The sequence below is a fragment of the Dermochelys coriacea genome, chromosome 14, assembly GCF_009764565.3.
Source record: "Dermochelys coriacea isolate rDerCor1 chromosome 14, rDerCor1.pri.v4, whole genome shotgun sequence".
NCBI lineage: Eukaryota > Metazoa > Chordata > Testudines > Dermochelyidae > Dermochelys > Dermochelys coriacea.
Genome location: NC_050081.1, coordinates 18646166 through 18661991, shown reverse-complemented (window position 1 = coordinate 18661991; position 15826 = coordinate 18646166). Strand labels below are relative to the sequence as shown.

Here is a 15826-nt window from a genome sequence, read left to right as displayed (position 1 = left end):
CCTGGCAAGCCCAGGAGCAAATTTAAGCCCTGGGTACAGAGGCAATGGGGGCCAGAGGCGATGGGGCACTGGGGGAGGTAGCGGGGGGCCAGGGGATAAGGGGGGTGAGCTCAGGGCCAGAGCCTGGGGGTGGAGCCTGAACCCCCTTGGCTGGAGCCTTACACCCACCACCCCAGGGCTGAAGCCCAACCCCCGCTACCCCAAGAAGGTGGGGAACTCACTGGCTGCCTATTCCTCCAGCTTGTGTGTCTCCAGAGGAGGGCAGGGTCCGATCACTGCTGGTGGCCCCTGGGAGGGGCTGCTGCTCCCCCCCCCCCACACACACACACTGCCCAGGAGGCTGTGGCCATAAGAAAAATCCCTGGTGGCTGTGTTTGAGAAACACTGCCCTAGGCTGCAGCTCCCAAGACCCCGGCTGATGGGGAGGGGGTTGAACATCCTATAAGGTGGCAGCTTTTTGGCTTCTACTGGAGTTTTTCTCTAAAAAGTGAATGACTTTGGCTGTCATTGCAGGCCCTGATTCCTTCTGGAAAGGGTGAATTCATGAGCTACTTTAGTTTGGGAGCCCCAGAAATAACACACTGACCCACCGAGCAGAGTTGTCACGTGTGGGTTGGAGATGCAATTTAGATATTCCCCCTTTTAATTTACAGGGTTTCCCTGATTAAGCCACTTCCAAACAAAGTGGGGCACAATCAAGGTTTACAGTTGTTAATTTTGTAATTGCCCTTTAGTAGCTTAAAGTTGTAGTGTTTCCTTACAGGTAGCGTGAACCTGTAGCTCTGTTAACATGTGGGTGTGGGAGTGGCTGGTTACTAGCCACTTTTTTTTTTCTTTCTAAACCGAGTAACTGAAGCTTTTAATACCCACACACCACTTCCTCCCCCTGCCTCCACATACTCTTAATAGTGACAGTACAGTGGAACTTTACTAATTCTCCCTCTGCTAATCCACAAACCCAACAACGGTCTCTCAAATCAGGCAGTACTGTCCCATTTATGAACATCAAGTAGGGGGTTGTCTACACAGGGAAATTTACCAGCAGAACTACACCAGTATAATTATCTCTGCAACTATGCAGTGTAAACCAACACCCCCACCCCACTTTGTGTGGACACTCTTTCAGGATTTAGAGTGGCCTCTTTTCAGCCTAGCTTTTGTCTCTTTGGAAGCAGTTGAAGCAAAACTGTAAGTGCGGTATAATACTACCACTACGGCTGAGTCGATAAATTTCCCCATGTAGACAAGCCCTTAGTAGCAGGGTCTGTGCTGAGATCTCATCTCACTAAGACTTCATCAGTCTTACTAAATATTCTGACTACGACACTTACATGAAGGTTCCTTGGCTCTGAAATTCACCTCCCTCCTTGCTGTGATTGATTTGCATCATCATATTTCTGATGATCTTTGGGATATGACGCAAGAGCAGCCTGTTCTACCAGGCAGCTCTTGTGAATGGGTGCGGGAGGGGGATGGATGGGGGTTGGGAAGATATTGCAGGAGGGGTCTCTGGTATGGGCCTTGTTGGACAACCTAATATTCCATTTTAAATTGCTTTAAATAAGCTTTGTAATGTTCCTAGTTGGGTGCAGTGAATGGTAAACCAAGCTAACTGCACTCCAAGGAAGCACGGTCTGTGATGCACTATCCCTTTTTAACCCATCTGTCCCCTTCACTTGCAGTGATTGGCTAGGTTAGTCATTGCCACTCATGCTCAGGGTGTCTCTTAACTTCCAAGCTAAAGGGCAAGAGGGTGTTTGTTGTCACTTTCTCCCATTGCTCTGAACTCAGCATTTACTTCCCAGAGTTCCTCACTGCTCTTCCTTCACTTCCACAGGTCCAGAGGCAGTTCCCAATTACACGCCAAGCATGACGGACGCCCCTAGAGATGCTGGCCTCAAGCAGGCGGCACCGCCACGGCCTGAAAAGCCAGCTCCCGACTTCAGCTACGTCGGGATTGACGCCATCCTCGAGCAGATGAGAAGGAAAGCCATGAAGCAGGGATTTGAGTTCAATATCATGGTAGTTGGTGAGTTCCTGTCAGACGCTGCTCTCCCAGGAGATGCCGGCTGCGCTGTGCTTGGTGGAGGACAAGCTGTTTATTTTATAGCTCCTTGGCAGGATTATTCTCCCTGTAGCTTCTACAGGAGCAGCTTCTAAGATTTAATGCTGGGATTCTTGCATTCGGAGTCAGCAAACTCCCTTCCACTTCAAGGGGCCTGGCTTGCTATCAGTTGTTAAAGTGCAGAGTTGGTTGGGATCAGTGTTGCCAGGCACATCGTTTAGCATTTAAGAGTTTGTGCGCCCTTAAATCTAGTGTGGGCTCTCCACGGCCAGACCTCATTGCTACCACATGGAGTGCCCCCACTTGGGCCGTGGATCAAGAAGTCTTTCTCCTCTCTCTTCCTGTTTTGTCCCCTGTGCAGTGGTTTGATGGTATAAGTGGGAGGCCAGGAGTAACTGCATGATTTCAACCTCTTCCTGTGAGTATGTACAGCTCCTAGCATAATGGGGCCTGGCTTTCGATTGGGGCCTCTAGGTTTTACTGTACTACAGATAAACAAGAAGTAAGCAGTGATTCTGCCCAAGTTGTACGGAGTATTTCCCCAGATCTGCTGCATTTACCTGGGGATACTAGGCGCTGTGTAAGGTGGTGCTGCTTGTGAAACAGGGCCTCAGAGCAGGGCTCTGTTGGGCTCTTTTCCTGAAAGGCCTGGGGACGGGGAGGAGTGCAGTTTACAGGTGGGGTGTACGAGGCTGGAGATGAAGAGAGGTGTGCAGGAGGTGGGTTGGAAACAGATACCATTATCAGGGTAGTTGCTGTGGTGTAAGCAGGGCCTGTGCAGCATAGCACAGCGTGGCCCCAGGTCTCTACTCCCCTGCAGCTGAATTCTCAATGTGTTATGATGAAGAGGAGGGGCTGTCGCTTTGTGTCCCAGTTGCCTTCTCCTTTCCATTGCTGCTTGGGTGAGGCACAAACCACTTGGCCCTCAGAGCTGGACTGGGGGTGCAGCAGCTTTATAAGTAGGGGAGGAAATAACACCAAAGATTCACTGATGTAATTAAAGGACCCCAGTGGGGCTGGCCTCATTTTGAGGCTCCTCTGGCTGGACCATTTGCCAGACTGAGTGACCTGCAGCATATAAAAACTTACCCTGATGCTTGTGGTATGTGGGGAAAGGGGAGGAGCTTTGCTTTTCCCTCTTCCCTTATGAATGGTGAGCTTGGTGCCAAAACCCGATGGACGTTCTTGAGCTCTTGTTATCTCTTTGAGGCTGGAGTGGATAAAGGACAAGGAACTTAGTCTTCCTTTGGTCCCCGGCAATCCCCACCACCACAACCCACCTGCCCTCACTTGGAGGCCACAGGTTTCCTTACTGCTGCTCTAGCTCAAGTTTTACTGCTGTGGTTATCTAAGTTTCCCTTTTATAAGCCTCTAATTTAAGAGGTTTACAGTTTGGCTCTGCCGAAACTTGCCTCAGATTAAAACTGTCTGCCTCAGCAGATAACAATTGAAATCTGAGCACATGGACTCTGTAGGTTTGGTTATTAAGGGGGAGGCTTTACAGAAGAGCAAACTTTGAAGAAGCATCTGTCTATAAAAGAAATGAGCACATTTTTCATTTGTGCTCCCTGCGCTATCTGTAGAACTGTCCTCGATGCTCCGTGCTTTGCAGTGGTACCCAAATCTAAGCTGCTCGGCTTGCAAAGTTCAAGGTGGTTTGCCTGGACCCATGAAACTCCACCTGGGATCTGGAAGTCAGAACCCATTTGACTAGGGTGAGCATATGTCCCGTTTTGGCCAGGACAGAGCCCCGTTTGAAACTCTGTCCTGGACGCCTGGCAGAACTGGGTGTTTCTCCCATTTGCTTTTGCCCTAGGGGAAGTGCAGAGGAATGTTCAGGTAAGAGCAAATGGGAGAAATGCCCAGTTTTGCCAAAAAAAAGTCATGATGTCCCTGATGGCAGCTCGGGTGAGGGACAATGCCAGGCAGGGCTCGGGCCAGCCCCCACAGCTACGCCCAATGTTTTCAGTTAGGGAAATATGATCACCCTATACTTGACTCCTGCATAATCCCCAGGAATAAGGGCTTGCAAAGCAGCATGTCCTCAGTTCCTCTTGAGCAACTGTAAGCAGGACTTGGCCAGTCAACTGTAGGCAAGCAGTTTCTCAGGTGATCGACCTGTGGCAGGGTGCAAGGGGAAGAGAACACAACACCGAGTCTGTTTAGAGCGCAAGGCCTCTGGCATGTGTTTTTTCCCTCTCTTCCTCAGTGCCTCCTGCTGGTGGGGATGGAGTGGAACAATGTCTGCTCTCCCCGATGGTGGAGGGTGCCAAGCACTGTTTATCCGGGGCTGGCAAAGCACAGATGGAAAGTCTGGGGGTCAAAGACGACTGGAGTAGTTTGGCCTAACCTCCAGTGTGTGCTGGCACTGTCACTTTCCTCTGAATGTCCCTGGGAGCCTGATTCTGCACCTGGCTTCTCAGCGCTCTGACATGCAGCTCTCTTGCTCTCTCTGCCCTCATCTCTTTCCCATACCTGGACAGCTGGCGCCTCCTTGCTGGTTACCATGGTTAGCCCCAAAGAGCCGTGCAGCAAGCCCAAAACCAGGCCTGGCTCACAACAAACCCGGAACTTGGGTTAGTCACTGAGACTGGTGAACCTGGACCGGTTTTGCGGGTTACAATAGCTTCTCCCCAAATCAGCTGCAATTTCAGCTGACTTTCTGTCCCCCAAAGATCAAGATTCTTTGTGACATCTGAAGTTGCATGAACTGAGACCCTAGGCCCCTGCCAGGGCTGGACTTGCTTCTACCCTGTCCTGGGATACCCTGAGCTCACAGCTTGGGGATGTTGCCCCGTGATGCCCAGGAGCCACAACTCTCCTCTTGCCATCCGAGGGCAGGCTTTGGGAAGGCACCTCTTCCTTCTGCAGTTCTGGTGGTGATGGGAGACTTTTAAGAGGGGCCCGGACTTGCCTTGGCAGAATGCCATGTATGGTATGGAAGCCCATACCTCACAGTGGCTGGAAAACTCTGTTCTTTCCTTGGCAAGCTCCCGGCTGAGTGTTCACAGGCCAGGGAATTCGTGGCTGCCTAAACAAGTGCTGAAACTCTCTGCCTATCCCAGGAAAACACAGGGTATGCGACAGAGCGGGCAAGGGGTGCTCAGTGCACGAGAATGGGAGGTTGACCCTTGCAATGGATCACTGAGCTTTTTAAAGACAGGTTAGACAACCACCTGTCGGAGATGGTCTAGGATTACCTGGTCCTGCCTTAGGACAGGGGGCTGGACTAGATGGCTTCTCAAAGTCCCTTCTAGCCCTACAGGTTTGAGTCTGGGGCCCCAGGATGGGATCTCCCATTATCCCATCACTCTCTCCTGCCTGACTAAATACCACGCCAAGTTGGGAGACAACAGACTTCCTGAACCTGTACAGATAAGGGCAAGGGAATGGGGCAGCTGCTTATTTCAGAGCTCCCACAGAACTGAGGTATTACTTGAGAGTTGTGTGTCTGTCTATCTCTCTCTCTCCAATGCTGAATCTGGGCGTCTTGCCATGTTCCTAAAACTGTCTGGAAGCCACCCACAGGTTCAGGCAGACAGAAGGGAGAAATGAGGAGTAGCCAAGCAGTTTCAGTCCTTCTTCCCGATGGGCTTAGTCTAAAGCATGTGCTGTGTGGAGTCCATTTGAATGCAGCTGAGTGGGATCCTCAGGGTTAGCCTAGTCATGTGGCAGTGCAGAGCACCCAATGATTCTCTGCTCCTTGAAGTCTTTAAACCACAGTTTGAGGACTTCAATAGCTCAGACATAGATGAGGTTTTTCGTAGGAATGGGTGGGTGAGATTCTGTGGCCTGCGTTGTGCAGGAGGTCGGACTACATGATCAGAATGGTCCCTTCTGACCTTAGTATCTATGAATCTATGAACTTCTATTGGAGATCAATTTCCCAGGCAACTTGCTTACAGAAGCTGTAGAGAAGCATGCCTTTCCTGGACATGTTCTTTCCCGTCAGCTCTTTCTTGGTCAGTCCTCTGCCTTTCTTCATTAGTGCTCAGCTGGGCAACCCCACAAAGAGCCAGACAACATGCCAACACTCAATGAAGTCACACAAATGGGGGTCATTCTTGTCAGTTGCCAGCTTGTGCAGATCAAGGAGTGACTGGTTCACATTCTTTTCCAGGTGCAAGGCACACTCCATTGCCATCAACCCATTCTCCCAATCATCACGATCTGGTTTCTTGATGTCCCGCAAAAAATGCGACTGTATTGCCCAGACGTTTATCTAGGTATAATATGGCCCCCCACTCTGGCATTTGAGCACTTGAAAAGACAGGTACTATTATCCTCATTTTACAGTTGGGGAAGCAAGGGACAGTGAAGTTAAGTGACTTGCCCAGAATTACACAGGAAGCCTGTGATGGAGCTGGCAATTGAACCCAGGTGTCCTGTGACCCAGGCTGGTGCACTCAACACAGGACCATCCTTTCTGTAGAGCAAATCTCTCTGGGGACCTTTGCCACCATGGGCTCTACTAATGTCCTCAACAATACTGTTGAGAGCTTCGATCAGATTCCTGGTAGTGTTTAACTCGTGGGTCAGTCTGGATTTCCCAGAACTACTTTAGTCCGCTAATCCCTGCCGCTAAGATGTGGTTACAGGCAGGAGAAGGACTATGCAAAAAATGGCTCCTTACTCTGGGATATTGAGAAGTTGCAAAGTAACTACTTTCCTGCACAAAATCAGCATAGTATGTACTGACCAGAGATGGCCAAAAAGTTTCGCATTCCAACCTCTGTCTCTGCTACCCACTCCCAGGAGCTGCTCTTCTCTAGTGTTTTTCACTCCAGCTAATTAAACAGTGTTAGATGCAGGAACAGACTAGCACAGGTTGCAACAATGTATCACATCTTAATTAGAAGTATATGGGAAAAACTAACAAGATAACAAATAGAATACCTAGATTAGCCTATTTTGTTTACAGTTCAGGCATTAACCCTTCTGTTGCTTGATGAAACTCTCTGCAAAGGGCAAAACACTTGAACTGAATTTGCACTGTGTTTCTTTTGCACCCATAGCTTCTCTGCCTACTGACAAAAACAAGACTTCCTCCTGTTGGCACTGCTAAAAGCAGGTGGGGAGAGACTATGGGAGAGCAAACCAGTGCAAAAGCTTTTGGGACCTATGAGTTTCTTGGATGCTTGGGGAGATCGGGAAGGGGGTATTTTAATCTTCTGGGCCCTGGAAGGGTGGGCATGGAGGTGGAGGTTGGGTGTGGGGCAGAGGCTGGGATTAAGCTTACTCTGAAGTGCTTTCGCAAATTTTAGTTATAAACTAGTGGCCCCGCTCGGTAGCTGAAGCCTGTCTGACACTATTTTTCCTAGGAATTTTCTAGCACTAGCATTGTGCTATTTTTTCTGGAACATTGATCTAAACAACAGAGACGGATTTAGCCCAAGCTGCCATGCGCTGCCCAAATCTGGCCTTAAGAGAACCTCTGGTCCTGTTAAATGTGACTGATTTCTGGGGCCAGAGCCGATGCTTCGTTAGTTTAGCTGAAAGAACCAATCCATCCCCAAATCTAATTTATTCCCCTTTGTGATCCCAGCTATAAACCATCGGGTTTTGTTTTTATCTTAGGCCTGGATCATTAGTAGCTATCCCCTGTGGGATTTATTGAAGAGCTTGGGGGAAGCTGTCTGTCATGGTGGATGATCAAAAACATAAGATACAGTTTAGAGTGTCCTCTTTGATATCAGCTGAGATAAAGGTAGAAGGAGCTTGCAAGGAATGGAATTCATGTGGGACAGACAGTGAAGGAAGCCTGTAGATGAGCCCTCCTGTGGGCCATTTCAATCTGTAAGTCCCTTTAAGAGAATCTTTATTGAAGGGGTCATGGCGGAGGGAGAGCTTGTCTGCGTCCCATCCTCTTGTTAAGGAGGGAAATGGTTATTGCAGCCTTACAGGGGGCAAATAAATAATTCAAGATGACTGTGTGGCCTCTGTGTTGGCTCAGTTAAGGTTAATAAAGGGGTTCTGTAAACATCAGCCCTTCTGTGCTATGTGTATCTCTGCCCTTACGGGTTGTGTGAGCTGCTGCTGTTTAGTGAACTGACAAACTAGCTATTCACATGCTCCCCAATGAGTTTGTCTAGTTGTGCCCAAATGGGCCGTGTTTTCTGTCTAGCGCGTCTTCAACCAAGCAAGATCTTGTTCCATATTGGAGTCACTTGTCTGACTTTGCTCTAAGGGGTGCCAGATCCCTGTGCTTTCCATCCCACATCTCTGGGCAATGTCTTCAAACACACGGATTTTGTGTTCCACCCTGAACAGGGACAGGGAGCAGAGAACCCGTATTGATTGCAGGAGGAAGCTGTTTCCACTGAGTGTGTTGCCTCATTGAAAGTGAATGCATTCAGGGAGCCGCCGTTCCAGTGATCCACACCCTCGTGCTGAGGTCACTTAACTAACGTGCGGCATGAGCAGGAGAACAGACCTGGGCTGAATGGGCTATAGGAACCACTTTGCTATGTCAGCCAGCAGGGGGAACAAAGCATGAGCCGGTCTGAAACGTTTGCTCCAGCACACGTGTACCCAAGCCAATATGCTGCCATCTCCTTGTGTGAAGAAATATCCCAGAGGGTGTGGGAAATACTGTTAAATTCTGAAAAGAAACTGTAGGTATGTGCAAAGCCGCTGCCTGCGGAGTTGGCCCCACTCTAGTTAGCAGAATGTGTTCTTGATGCATGGTGGGGACAGGGAATTCCCATAAAAGTGAAATGGAGACAATTCTAACTCCGATTCTGACTCTCCCTGTCCTCCAGGTCAGAGTGGCTTGGGGAAGTCCACGTTAATCAACACCCTCTTCAAATCCAAAGTCAGCCGGAAATCCGTTCAGCCAGCTTCTGAAGAGCGGATTCCCAAAACCATTGAAATAAAGTCGATCACTCATGGTGAGTCTCTTGGACATACATGCAGCTTGGGGGGTGACAGAGCTCTAGAGGCTCCTCTTAGGCCAAGAGAAGCCAGAGCATCTTCTCTGTATCCACCAGCCTAGACTCCTTTATGCCAGAACGCAATAAGCTGAAACTGCTTGTTGGGTATTGTGCTTCACAGGGGGAGGAGTTATATGGACTATTGAGAGAGCCAAGCTGCATAGTCTCTTCTTTATAATGCAGTTGAAATGCCACTGATGTAATAGGATGTATCTTTGGAGGGCTGTAGGTACCAAGATAGCAGCTGCTTGGAGAGATCTCTGGTAGTAGGGCAAGGCTGCATGCTGGGCCTGTCTCTGCTTGCCGCCTACTCCATCCCTTGGACATTTCTATTTCAGATATTGAGGAGAAAGGTGTCCGTATGAAGCTGACTGTCATTGACACCCCAGGGTTTGGAGATCACATCAACAATGAGAACTGGTGAGGAGCTGGGAGAGGGGAACACTGCAGCCGAATGGCCCCGGGCTGTGCTGGCATAGGCCTTCTGTCATAGCAGACCACTTATGGGGGTGGGGGCTCACTTTGCATCACCCTTCCTTTGGCCTGGGGCATGGAATGGGCCGGGGCGCATTGCAAAGATGCGGATCCCTTGTGGCTCTCATTCTGCCCATTTGGCTGTCGAGGGGCAGGGAGGGAGGCTGGAGATGCTGAACAGCTGGGCTGGAGAGCTGCAAAGGGAAACCAGATGATCCTGCCAGCTTCCTTCCCCAGCAGGCTCCAGTAAAAGGGGCTGGGGTTAGTCAGTGTTCTCTCTGCCAGGGGTTGGAGCCCAACCATCCCAGAGTGTTGCTGGGCAGGGCAGGGTGCCAAAAAAAGCCAAGGAATCCTGCTCTTTGGGCAAAGAACCTGGTGAAATGGTGTGGAGATGGCATGGGGACAACTATGACCCACTGGTGGTTAGTTACAACTCTTCCGCACCCCCACACGCCTCAGGGCCCTGGGGCAGAGCGCTATGTTTCACTGCTCTCAGCAGGCCAAAGGCCAGACTCTGCCCTAGATTTCCTGGGAAATGGCCAGGCAGTTCCATCAGCAGCTGTTAAAGAGCACCTTGCTGCCACTGTTAAAGAGGCCACCTGTCTCTTCAGCCCCAGCATCCCTGTCATGCTGACACGACTGATCACCTAGCCCTTTCTGTGTCTGCTGGAGAGTTAGCAGCTGTGGGGAAAGTCCTTGGGGCAGCCACCGCCTCTGAACGTCCATGTGCCCCACTTGTGGGGATGTGTGTATGCCAAAATAATTAATTTTCAATATCTGTACATCCCCTCCCCGCCCCACACGCACATATGCACCCAAACGCTATGTGGTTATGTGGGGATGAGGATAACACTGGAAGCATATAGACAAAATTGAGTGATCAATGTCTGTGGGGGAGGACACACAAGCACATTTCTTCTTTTTTTTTTTTTTTTTCTTTTTTTTAAGCCCACTCCCCTGCCCCTCAACCTCTCTCTAAATACAATGTCTAGGAAAGCACTACAAGCTCTGTTAAGCTTTCTGGGGCACTGGCAGGTCTCCCATAGTCCGGGCAGTCAATGGCTAACTGCTCTGCTGCCTTTCCCAGAAGTGACTCCTGGTGAAGGAAGGATTATGGCTGGGATTCTGGGGTGGATGGGGAGGAGCAGGAAGATGGCAGGGCTAAGCGGTCAGGCTTTCCAGGGCTTATCTGACACTCCGGGTGTTATTCACTAATATTTCTTTTCTGAAATGGGTCAGAGCCTAGTTGGTCACAGGATGCCCATTACTGCGGCAGTAAAGGGGCTACTATGGGCGTTATACTACTATAACACTTATGAAGCCTGTTTACCATTGTGAGAGTCTCGCATTTGGATGGTGGAGCCCAGTTATCTACGTGAAGTGATTGCAGGCTCTGCACTGCCTCCTAGTGCTAGAGGCAGAGCTAACATCCAAGAAACTGAGCTCTTCTGCGGCCACACATCCTAGTTGTTCCCCTTGTTGTGTGCCAGGACTTGGGAGGATTCCCAGAAAACTTGGCTCCTTTTAGAAAGGTGATAAAACAAGATTTGCCATTCACACAGGACTTGGGGGATTCTTTTCTTAGCTGCCTGCAGCTGTGGTATGAAACGTTCCCATGCTTTTACTTGGGGGCCCAATTCTGCAAGATGCTGAGCACCATCCACTCCCAATGACTCCCCCTTTCAGAATCCAGTCCAGAGGGTAGCCTGTGGGTGGTTTTAGAGACCCTGCATGAGTCCTGTCTCACCTGTGTGTGTTTCTGCATAGCTGGCAGCCCATCATGAAGTTCATCAATGACCAGTACGAGAAGTACTTGCAGGAGGAGCTCAATGTTAACCGGAAGAGGCGGATCCCAGACACCAGGGTGCACTGCTGTATATACTTCATCCCAGCCACCGGCCATGCGTATGTACCAGTCTCCTTGGGAGAATGATCTTTCCCATTGAGGATGGCGTGTATGTTTGTGGGGGTGGGGTTATGATCAAGATTGAACCTACTTGCCTCTCTGGTGCTAGCTATCTCTGTCTTTAGTCTTCCCCAGAAGTTGCTAAGAAATTCAAAATCACTCTGGTTTGTGTGACCTTACAATAACTTTTTTTATCAATCATCTTTAGTGCAAATACTACATCCTGTTTAGCCAGGTTCTGGTCACTTCCTGTATGTTGAAGCATGCACACATTGACTGCTAGGTGCTCTATATACAATCCCACACAAGTAACATATCAGTGCAGTAATTCCTAATGCTTATAGCTAGCTCCTTCCCCATCTATAGCTGTTAGTATTAACACAAAGCAATCCTAGCCAGGCATAGGTAGAACAAATATGCAGGCATCACTTCATTTTTTTTTTCCCCCCAAGGACCAATTAAACAGTTAGCCAAAATCCGGGGAGTCTGTAGCATCCCAAGAGTCCTTGCAAGTAGTGGCTAGAATCTGATGGTAATGTGCTTGCCAACGTTTAAAGTGCCTCCCTACCATGCTATCCATTTTTGTTAAGCAAGGATCCAGTTGTCCTAGCAGTATAGAGCAGATGGAACCAGTTGGTACTGAGCCTGAAAGGGGTATTTAGAAACAGAGCTTTTAGCCTGGAAGTGATCATAACCTATTTCATATGTAGCCTCATTTCTGTCCTTGGCACCTCTAAAAAGCAAGTGTCGGGACCTAGAATTTTCATTTGGTTTGTGGTGATTCCTTCCCTCGAGATCTGGCCTTGTCTTCTGTATAAACAAGGTATGAACTTAAACCTATATGGTTATACTAGTCTAACCCCCTGTGTGGACGCTCTTGTTTGGATATGAGTCACTTGTTTTGGTTTCACTTATGTCACTTGGGAAGGGGCTTCAACTAAACAAAAAAAAAAAAGGGCACTCTTCGACTAGAATAATTGTCCCAGCGTGGAAAGTTAGACAGGTATAACTATATCTGTGTAACTGACGAAACTTTCCCATGTAGACAAGACCTTAGAGTGCCCTTCTCCATTGGCTTTAGAGAGCAAAGTCCTTGTCAATGTGAATGGCCCTGCACATACATTAGCATAGAGCAGAGGTGGTTGCATATGTGCAGTTTGCAAAGACCCTGGGGTCCTTGGATTGTCTGATTGGGCTGCGAGCCTGGAGTCTTTGTCTGTTGTAGCCTTCTGTTAGGGGCAGAGGGAGCCAATGGAGTTGTCTGCCTCGGGATGATCAGACCTTTTCTAGAGAAGACTCTAGGTCTGGTGACCTTGCAAATCCCACTCTTCAGCAGAGGAAGAAAAGGAGGCTCTGAGCCCTCCACTTGTGTGCAAGGAGCATTGGAGCTTTAGAAGGGGTGACCACGTGCATTCCCTTGAACCCTTAGCACTGCGGCTGTGCCACTGACCTGGTCGTGCATCCAGCAGCAGGAGTTTGCGAACGCAACTCTTGAGGTGGAGCAAATGACCCATTCCGCAGCCTGCTCCCCCATCCCTGGGAAAGCGCCGTCATTCTGTGTGTGGCCGTCGTGTGTGCGGGGGAGGGCACTGACATGTTAGGCGCTCATCCCTCTGCCTATTCCTCTCTAATGGCATGTTCTGGTTTCTCTCACCCGGCTGCTCCCAGGGTAGCAGTGTTTGCATGGAAGTCTGATTCTCTGCTTCCTCCCCCCCCGCCTCTTCCTCCCTCCCTCTCCCCGCTCTCTCCAAAGAACATGTGTTTCCAATATAAGAAAATGGCCCTGCAGTTCGAGAGGCTTCATTACCACGCTGCACGCAACAGGCTCCTTCCCCTGCAATAGCCTTTGGCTGTGTGTAGCCTGATACCCCAGCTGGGGGTTAGAACTCGCTTGCTTGGCTGCCGTCTCAGGTTGCTTCTCCTAGGGCCACAGTTTCCTGCCCAGGTGTCAAAGAGGACATCTGGCTCCTGACTTTCGCCTCCCAACAGAGGATGCATATATGCTGCGGAACAGCAGGACGCACTGAGGCCATAGACTACAGCTCGGGGGGAGGGAAGACTTTTAATGGGACTGGGAGTGGATGGGAAATGCTGGCTTTCTCTGAGTTGTAACGTGTGGCATTTGAGTTCCTGATGCCACTCTGGTTCACATCTAATTTCTTATTGCCATTGGCACTTTCCTCCTGCCCTTCATAATCTCCCCTGCTCTCCTATGGAGTTGCCCCATGCTCAGAGATTATGGGCCAGCATGGGGTGGACTCTCTCTTCCAACTATCTAGTGGAGTATTGTTCGAAATGACCATAAGCCTTTTCAGAGAGTGGTGAGCTGGGAGGCAGCTTCCCATAGTTTTATGTAAGCAAGGCACATCCCTTCATGCTGGCTTTGTGCATCTCTAACACAGCTGTGAGCTGCAGATGCTAGTGTAACCCACACACCTTCTGGGTATGGTGTTCTGTCCCATCTAGTGGCACCGAGACCACGGAGAGAGAGATTAATGAGTCTGCTCTGCAGCTTTAGCTAAAAGCCATGTGGCTTTTAGCTCATACAGTAGAGAGTCATGCATTTTGCTCCAGATTCAATCCAGCCCGTCGATGACCAGGGTCTGTCACTGTTACACTAGCGCTGTCTTGAATATGCCACAAGTGGAGGGAACTGGGACTAGAACCCTGGTGCTTCTGCTCTCAAACCTCAGGCCTCTATCACTTGAGCCACCTTAGCGGGTAATGACAGGTATTCCTTTGCACTCAGTGGATCCCCACTGGGGGCAACATCACACAAATCCCAATGGGACGGATCACTTGATAATTCCTGTTCTGTTCATTCTCTCTGAAGCACCTGGCATTGGCTGCTATCGGAAGACAGGATACTGGGCTAGATGGACCATTGCTCTGAGCCACTATGGCCGTTCTTATGATGCTCACCAGAGGTGTCCCCAGAAGGGATAACTCTCTGGGTGTGGTGGTTCAACCTGTTGGGATGCTTCTGCCTGCATAATCTGCTTTTTAATTTGGATCCCATTTTTTTTTTGGCAGCCAGCTTCCTCTCCCCATTCTCACAGACACATCTTACTATTGTCAATCGTTTGCACCGGTTACAAAAAACGTGGTAGCGGAATTAATTCCCATGTCATTCTCAAGTGTCCTGCATTGTTCAGATTGTCCTTTTCAGGGGCCTTCTGCCCCTTCATTGACGATGGGGAATGATGCTGCTTTCCAGATCTGACGACTCAAAAGCAGAGCATTACTCTTATCCTCCCTTCCCAAACTGCACAGCAAGGACTCCTATCACCCCCTTGGCAGCATGTGACTGCTTCCACAGCCAGCGGTGTGCAGGGGGTTAGTTTAACCTGCAGTGCCTTGTGGAGATGGGGACTGGCTTGGAGTTAGTTCTGCTTTCTGTGCCAGTTGCATTTGGATTAATACCTGATCCTCTGGAGCCGTTCTTTTTGTCATCATCATGAACATTTAACATACGTTCAGAACCCACCGAGACTAGTGAATCCCTGAGTGGCTTTTACGAGACTGCTGAAGATAGCACTCCAGTCTGTGAACCAGAGATGTCCTATCCCATGATAGCCCTCACCCGGTAGACTGCTTGGTTCCATTTCAGACTCTGCTGTAGACATTGAGTAAAAGGTTTGTCTATTCCTCCCATAGAGGGGAACCCAAGAGTGAATCAGCTGATGCCTTTTCCATCTCTTAACGACACATCCTCAGCTCTGTCTCCCATCAGCCAGGAGTCCAGGGCAGAGGAAACTAATCTAGTGCGTGCCCTGCCCTCCTCATAAGGCCCCGGTAAAATTAATGTTTGTAAAGACTAAGTAACATGCTGGCAGGGGCTTTTGTCCATGGACGTAAAGCCCCAACTACTTACCACTCAATAAATTCCACAGCAGGCTCTGCATGATGTCTGGAAAGCATGGCTTGACGCTGAAGAGTGGCTATAAAATACGGCACTTTCCCACTCACCGGCTGTGCGGCCTGTGTGTGTTGGAGTCACTGCTTCTGACTGTACTGACACTGTCCAGTTTCCTCTCTGTTAGTGTCCCTGCTGTTGGAGAGGGAGCTAGATTCAGTTCCAGTTTCTGTGTCGGCAGGTTCCTGTTGCGCACTTAGGTATGTCTACATGGAACTTGATTCCTGCACGCATAGGCATATGCACACTAGCTCTGCTAGTGACTTGCCCGAGTATGTACCCAGGGGGTGGGATGGGATTGTGCTCGGGTGTCTAGCCCAAGCCACTGTCCGTGCCACGGCAGTCATGTTGCTATTTGTAGCTTGAACAGCATGCGTCTGTCTGCCTGTGCCGGGAAGCACCCTCCCAGCTTCTGTGCAGAGGTACCCTTACTGGGGGTGGTAAGGGAGCCCTGTGTGACTCCGCATGGGTGTTTTGCTCAGAGTACAAATCGGAAGATTTTATTCCTTGCTGCTAGTTAGATCTGGGATGCC

General features: G+C 49.6%; 1 protein-coding gene across 8 annotated transcripts in view; it reads left to right on the top strand.

Annotated features, from left to right (window-relative positions):
• SEPTIN9 (septin 9) overlaps window positions 1–15826 on the top strand; it is a 254811-nt gene that overhangs the window by 218454 nt on the left and 20531 nt on the right. For all 8 annotated transcript variants that reach the window (XM_038371506.2, XM_043497403.1, XM_038371508.2 and 5 more), the window contains 4 exons: window positions 1838–2029; window positions 8827–8955; window positions 9336–9417; window positions 11239–11376. In XM_038371506.2, coding sequence (XP_038227434.1) covers window positions 1838–2029; window positions 8827–8955; window positions 9336–9417; window positions 11239–11376 — 541 coding nt within the window. The remainder of the gene's footprint in view (window positions 1–1837; window positions 2030–8826; window positions 8956–9335; window positions 9418–11238; window positions 11377–15826) is intronic.